This window comes from Conger conger, chromosome 15 (assembly GCF_963514075.1).
Source record: "Conger conger chromosome 15, fConCon1.1, whole genome shotgun sequence".
Lineage (NCBI taxonomy): Eukaryota > Metazoa > Chordata > Actinopteri > Anguilliformes > Congridae > Conger > Conger conger.
In genome coordinates, this window is record NC_083774.1 from 34,867,275 (window position 1) to 34,874,628 (window position 7,354).

General features: G+C 39.1%; 1 protein-coding gene across 1 annotated transcript; it reads left to right on the plus strand.

Annotated features, from left to right (window-relative positions):
- The first annotated feature begins 217 nt into the window (after nt 1-217).
- Nucleotides 218-6,285, plus strand: LOC133111116 (ZP domain-containing protein-like). The gene is made up of 7 exons (XM_061221269.1): nt 218-337; nt 3,505-3,517; nt 4,361-4,536; nt 4,632-5,032; nt 5,291-5,387; nt 5,503-5,698; nt 5,873-6,285. Exons 1-7 carry the CDS (start codon nt 218-220, stop codon nt 6,013-6,015), a joined length of 1,146 nt encoding a protein of 381 aa, XP_061077253.1. The 3' UTR covers nt 6,016-6,285.
- The last annotated feature ends 1,069 nt before the right edge of the window (nt 6,286-7,354 follow it).

Consider the following 7,354-nt stretch of genomic DNA (forward strand, 5'->3'; position numbering starts at 1 on the left):
TACGCGCAGTTTTCTCATGTGCAAATCAAATGCATTTGAGACAATGAAAGATTAAAATAACTTGGCGGCTTTCAAAGGAATTGATTTCCTCATTCCTGTGGTCATCTGTATTGCTCCTTACCATGACTAACCAAACTTGTTTATGTTTCTGACAGTATATAAATGATGGTGTCTGTGGGTTGTCTGTATTGATTCAGCAAGTCTGATTCAGAGCACCATGGCTTCCTATACACTGCTGCTCCTCCTGGCCTCATGTTGTGGGGCTCTGGCCTCCCAGCACTATGCCGGAGTCATGACCTTCACTCCGAAAGGAAAGAATGCCGATGGATCCTTCAGGGTGAGGCAGCCCATTCAGTGTTTTATCTGATTTAGCATAAATAACAGCACTTCTCATAAAATATCTATTTCAAATGTCTGACCTGTCACACTGAAATTACAATGTACTGTAAGGCAATGTTCTGAATAGCTACTTTGCTTTGTAACTTATATAGTGTAAATTTATATTTATAATTACAGGAGAATAGAAATGATGTTTCTTTCCTAGCAGCAATTAATTTCTGTTCAATGCCTCCATTGTCCCAGATGGGATATTTGACTTCACAGGCAGGTGGAAGATATGTGCTTCATAGACAATATCCCATTCTAAATGTATACATAAATGAGGTTTAAAACAAGTATTTAACATCATAAATAGGTCCATGCTAAATTTATTTTTTAAATTAAATACCAGATAAGTCTATTATTCAATAAATGTATTACTGGAATATGAAATTCAAATGTACTGTTTGCAAGAAGCCACTAGTGCAGTTCACTTTCATGTTTTTTAATGAACAACAATCATTTTGTTGCAATTGCAGGTGGACTTCCGCTACAAGGAGACTTACCATACCTGCTATACAACTAACTCCTGGTTCTGTCTCAGTGGAAACTGTGGGACCATAGATCGATTTGAAATCGGTCAAGTGGATAGCAATTCCAATGGAGCTAATACTCAAGGGAACACCTGGTGTCAGTCGGAAGCGTTAATGACGAGAAATATTCCAAGCAACACACGAACTTTTGAAATGCTGTAAGTATTTCAGGATCAGAAGGTGGAAAAGGTCATTCAATTAGAATGTGCAATGTTTTAAGTGTGTGATCTGTTACTATTGTAGGAAAACAGGGTGTTGCTGGATACCTTCAGATAGCCTTGGATCATGGAGGCTATTTACACATGTGGACCTTGGGATCAGATCCGACACTAATGAAACCAACAGCTCTCCAGTCACAACAATTATACCTTTCATCCGGTAATGTCATAGCATCTCACACACTGTTGCCCGTTATATCTTTGGTTTTGTTAATTATTCCATTTTTGGTATTTGTTCCTGGCTCAAAAAGATTTTGTGTGTGATTAGATTGGATATTTTTGATGATGTGGTTTTTAAATGGCATTAGTAGGCATAATGCATTTTGAGGCTTATGCTCTGGAGCAAAGATTTGCTCAAATTATCTCAGAAGCAGCTTGTAGAGCCAAATTAAGACTCAAAGATTTTAATCCAGATTCAAGAATTCAGATTCAAGTATAAAACATGGCCTGAGCAGCCAAATTACCTCAAATAATCACTCATTTGAATTTCTAGGGCCAGTTAAAATTACATGTACATTTTTTTTTTTGCATTCATAGGATACCACGGAATTGTCCAAGAACATTTAATCTGCTGGCTCATGACCCTGATAATGACCGAGTCAGATGCAGATATGGAAGACTTGGTTCCAATGAGTGCCATACATGTAGACAGCATTCTGGCTTTGCCTTGGATGAAGTAAGACGCTAAAATACATACAAAGAACATGGATATTATAATATAAAAATATGGGAAGGGAGTAATACCAATCATGGTGACGACCAACAGAACGATACTGATGGTGATTGGTAGAGACATTCAGACTCAGATGCCAGTGATAATGACCTGAAAGCAGTCAGAATGTATTCTCCAATCAGTGTTGGCATTGTTCTATTAGCTGGCACCATCTTACTCTGCTATTTGTGGATCTCCACTCACTTTTCTTTGAGTAAGCTGACATCAGTGCCATTACATTCCTATTGCAGTCTCTCAGTTATGTCTTTTACAGGCATCGTATCCATATTTTATACATGTAACACATGAACAGTTACAGAGGCATAAGGCGTTCATGCTAATGAGAGTTTTTCTAGAAGTTGAGATCACAGAAATGTCGTGCTTATGAAAAAATTAATATGTACCAATAGAAAATGGAATGGTCTTCAAGCATGGCCTTTAAACGGAGAAGGCTGTAGGAAACAACTGTGCTTAACATTTCATCTCATATCACCTGTTCTTTCTTGACAATACGGCTAATTTACTTGTTTTCAGAATGCCTGCACCTTGACTTACTGGGATACCTTCATAACAAAGGTTCAAGCCTTTGAGATTGTCCTGGAGGATTACCCCACACAAGAAATCACTCTGAAATACACCGATGGCACATCGTCCACCAAGTCCCCACTACTTTATAGAGACAGGCGAGCATTCATTCACAACATCCACAAATCCGCCCCTACAACTACAACAGCCCCTACAACTACAACAGCCCCTACAACTACAACAGCCACTACAACTAAAGCACCTCCCCACCACTACTACTACCACTACTACAACCCTACAACAACAACAGCCCCAACAACTACAACAGCCGCCCCTACAACTACAACAGCCACTACAACTAAAGCACCTCCCCACCACTACTACTACCACTACTACAACCCTACGACTACACCACCCCCTACAACTACAATGATGCCAATGAACATGGGTCTGTCTAAAATCCCTCTGCAGTTTTCAATCCAAGGTAAATTTACCCTATAATTCAACTGATCCACAGCTGTCAGGGACTCAGAGACTTACATATTCCTATCCAGTTAATTTTACTGATTTTTTGCTATTTCTCTGCCACTGAATTTCAGTTGATCCATCTGTTCATGACTGTACTGAGGGAAACATTCTGCCCAAGTTTCTGTTCCCAACTCCAAAAAATGGAGAAAAACTCATTGCTGCTGTTGGTCAGGAACTGGAAATTAAGCTGAAGGCTACAGCAACACAATCATGGTAAGATAGAAGTTAAACTCAGAAACATGTTAATTCCTGTCCATTTGATTTAAAAGAGTATTATTGTCAATATAATGTGGGTACGAACGAAAAAAACTAACTAATTTTTAATGATTGTACTGCTTAGATATTTGTACTCTTTGAATGAAATAATTGAGCAACATTTCTATTTTTCTTTTTGAAGTACATATATAATACTTCATAACTGCAAAAAAGCACACTATTTTCTGATATTGATCACACTGTGCCTTCAATAGGGTAAAGAACTTTATCATCAGTGGACCTCTGAACATCACAAAGTACAACACTATCAGAGGAGCAGTTGGAGAATCTCGAATCAGGTGGACACCAACTGAAAATGACTTTGGTGATCATGTTCCCATTTGCTTCATTGCAGAGAGTCAACAAGGGTAAGTTTCAAAGTTGTTGATCGGGTTATGCCGGAAGGTCTTTGAAAATGCAGTTATTGGCCCTTGAATGATGTTTACTGAGTCAAAATAAAACTCCCAGTCTTGGTTTAATTTATTGTCCAGCACCAACAAGTAGTATACTGATAGAAAGAGACTAAGTGTAAATGAATGAAATCAGTGAAACTGAGCTACAAAAAGGTATTTACTGCATATTCGTCATTTTCAATATTATCTATAATGACTTTCCATTTGACTTTGCCCTATACTTGTCTTATAATCATGTTCAATGTTTCAGGTCCAGAATCTTTCACTCTGACATGAGATGCATCATTGTCATTGTTAAACACAAATCTGGTTAGTACTCAGTTCGATATGTTTGGTTATTGACTTGTCCCTAAGCTTGAAATTCTGTAATACATACTGTTAAAGGTGCAATAGGTAAGCTTTTTGCATTACAACATTGTTACAAGACCATCGTAAATCCCTTTCTATCATTGAAAAGGAGGCATTGACATGTTGACTCACCCTCTACCTGCGTTTCTTTAAATTCGGGTTTCAAAATATACAGTTGATGGGCCAAAACATCCTATAGCTGTGCCATAATTCAAGCTCATTGGTTGAAAAGTGGTTATAACTGCCACAGCCAATGGTGTTTCAACTTCAGTGTGTTCACAGAGAAGGGGTGGGATAAACAGTGTTGTGGTCTGAGCGTGTTAATTGTTCTTTATTATTGGTAAAGAAATCAATATTAATTTTACACACTGGACACAAAATTAAATCCTTGGTGCTTAATCACGCAATTTTTGCCTCACCAAAGTTTTCCTCCCGTCAATTCATTAATAGGCAATGCCACTGTGATTTGTACTGAGACCACAATGAGAGTGGAAGTGGAGAAGGCCTCAATAATTGGACTTCATGAAGATCACCTGCGTCTCAATGATCCATCCTGCACTCCCACCTCCAACCAAACCCATGTGATCGCCACCGTGTCCCTCGGCTCCTGTGGGACAGTACTGGAGGTCAGTCCCTTTGATCCACTCAAATGACACATTCAATAAAAGCTGTGATGTTGCCACAAATAAATCTCCTTTGATGTCTCTGATTGTCTTTGTAGGAGGACGCTGACAACCTGATCTTCAAAAATGAAATTATGTCATTCGACAACGTTGGTGATGTCATTACCAGGAAACACCAGGTGGAGATTGACTTCGTATGCTGTTACCCCAAGAAGAGCCGTGTGTATCTGGATTTCCAGGCACACAAGATTCCTTACGTGTTCACAGAAAAAGCATTTGGAAAGTTCACCTACCAGTTTGAGTTCTTCCACAGTGAGCTGTTCAACACTGCAATAGACACAGATCACTACCCTGTAGATGTGGCACTGAAAGAAGTGCTCTACATGCAAATCAAAGCTACTTCCTCTGTTGCCAACACTGTGCTCTTCGTGGAGTCCTGCAGAGCAACCCCCGTTGACGATCCCGACTATCACATTTCCTATGACATAATTTCAAATGGGTAAGACAACTGGTGTATGGAAGGCAAACATTTTGTTTATGGTGGTGTTTCTGGGGTAAAATATCAAATAGCCCATGTGCGTAAGTCAGCATTGACTGGAATAGGAGGCCTTATGTATGATGAATGGCAACATCTATCTAAATCCAACTGTGGGATTGGGAATATGAACATTTAGGTCTGGATGGTGTAAAATAAAATGTTTTTAGAATTGTTTCATTCCAGGAAAGACCTGTGAATTCAGCTCTTTTATTTCCCCAGCTGCATATTGGATGGGACAGTGGTGGTCTATCCAAGTAACTCCACGGAATACAGATTTGGAATGGAGGCTTTCCAGTTCATTGGACAACATGAGCAGGTAATTGGGGACCATGGTTATTTGGACCATGGTGGTAATTTGTACCCAACCAATTGTATGTAATTGTACCTCATTTTCTGAGTCAGAGCTCTCCTTGTCTTCTGATGAATTCTAGGTCTTCATATGCTGCTCAGTCATCCTGTGTGTGGCAGGGGAGCCCGGCACCAGATGTTCTCAGGGCTGCACCACTCCCACACCCACACCCGCCCCTGTTCTACATCACCACCACAGGAGGGATGCTGCCACACAGACTGGGAGACACTCCATTTCCCAGGGGCCTTTGCGTCTAAAGAAGGCCACAGAAACCACAGGTACTATAACCCTGGTTAAGTCTGAGGTCATTGCGTTGTACGAAATCCTGTGCCTCAAGCCTGACCCATGAAAGCTATGTGATGTAAACACATATGATGAATATCATTGCAGTATGTCATATTTGTCGGAGGGATGTTCTAATAGTTTTTTGTTGTTTCTTTTTCTTTCCTTAGTTTCCAACATGGGCTTGAACATGAACCTGGTTTTCATTGCTGCCTTTCTCCTGGTTGTGGTTGTCATTGTGTGTGGAGCTGTGATTTATACAGTAAAGAGGCCAACATTGAAATACCAACCACTTCCATCTACTGACTTCTGAAACACAGTTTTATAACTCATTAAACGAAGTGAACACATTCTAACCAATCACATTAATGCTAAATGTACCTTTTATGAATGAGGAATGGCCTAAAATCTTTAAAATCTTTGCAAACCATCCTATATTCAACCATTATGAGCTTGTATTGTTGTATTGTATTGTTCATCAGAACCTATCAATAACTCTGCTGTGACTGTTTAGTTAAAATTATTGCACAGTCATACCACAATATTACTGTACTCTTCAGTGACGGGGTGTATTATTGTATTTTAAAACTGGGAGAAATGTAATGTTGTACAATCTCTAATTCATGGTAATTCATAATAAAAGTTATGAAAATAATAGTATTGTGCCATACATTTATACATGTTTTTGTTTTCTGTCAAATACAGTGTAATAATAAGCCAATATTTGTTTGTACTAACCACAGAGCTAACCATAAGCCATTTCTTTTCCAAAACTTTTTGCATCAAGAGATATATATACAGTTCAGTACAGTCTAAGTATTTAGTCAGTGGTACAATTTATGTTCTTTTGCTCTGTCCTCCAGCACATTACATTACATTAATGGCATTTGGCAGACACTCTTATCCAGAGCGACGTGCATACCCATAATCAGGGGGAAGTGCGCTGAAGGATCCAAGATCAAAGTACAATTTCAACTGCTAACAGTACAACAAAGATCAGGGATCAGGCCTATTTGATTAATGGATTACATTCTTATCTAAAAACCTTTTTCTTCTTCTTTTATTACATACCGCACCACGAAATCCAGTCATAGTTCCAATGATGTTTCGCAAACTCCAGACACTTGAATATGTTGCTTGCTCTCAGTAAGGCCTTTCTTCGTGCAATCCTTCCAAAGAGCCTATTGGATTTTGAGACTTTGTGACCCCAAGATGCAACTAAAGTCTGCAGTTCTTGAACTGTGGTCCTTGGGTTATTCTTTGCCTCCCTCACCATCTTCCTCACTGTGTGTGGGGGAAACATGCACTTGCTTCCTCTTCCTGGCAAGTTTGCAACTGTTCCAGATGTTTGAACATTTTTGATTATTGCCCTAACAGTGGTTAGTGGTATGTTTAACCATTCATGCATTTTTTTTTATCCCATTACCTGACTTGTGTAGGTCAACAACCTCAGTCTCTTTTGATTTGACAGTTCTTTGACTTTCCCCATGGTGATGGATGACAAAGGGATTTTACATGTGTGTTACCTCATTTTTATACCCTAGGGAAACAGGAAGTGATGGAAGGCCACAATACAGTTCCTTAAGACTGAGATTAACTTAAATAAAGTTAAATCTGCAGTAAAATTATTTGTCCGAACATATGGGAAAACT

Bases quoted from the DNA above. Each gene is read 5' to 3' on its own strand.
- LOC133111116 (XM_061221269.1), top strand. From the start codon at position 218: ATGGCTTCCTATACACTGCTGCTCCTCCTGGCCTCATGTTGTGGGGCT. The intron at 4,537-4,631 runs GTCAGTCCCTTT...TTGTCTTTGTAG, and splicing joins CCTGTGGGACAGTACTGGAG to GAGGACGCTGACAACCTGAT. The intron at 5,388-5,502 runs GTAATTGGGGAC...GATGAATTCTAG, and splicing joins TCATTGGACAACATGAGCAG to GTCTTCATATGCTGCTCAGT.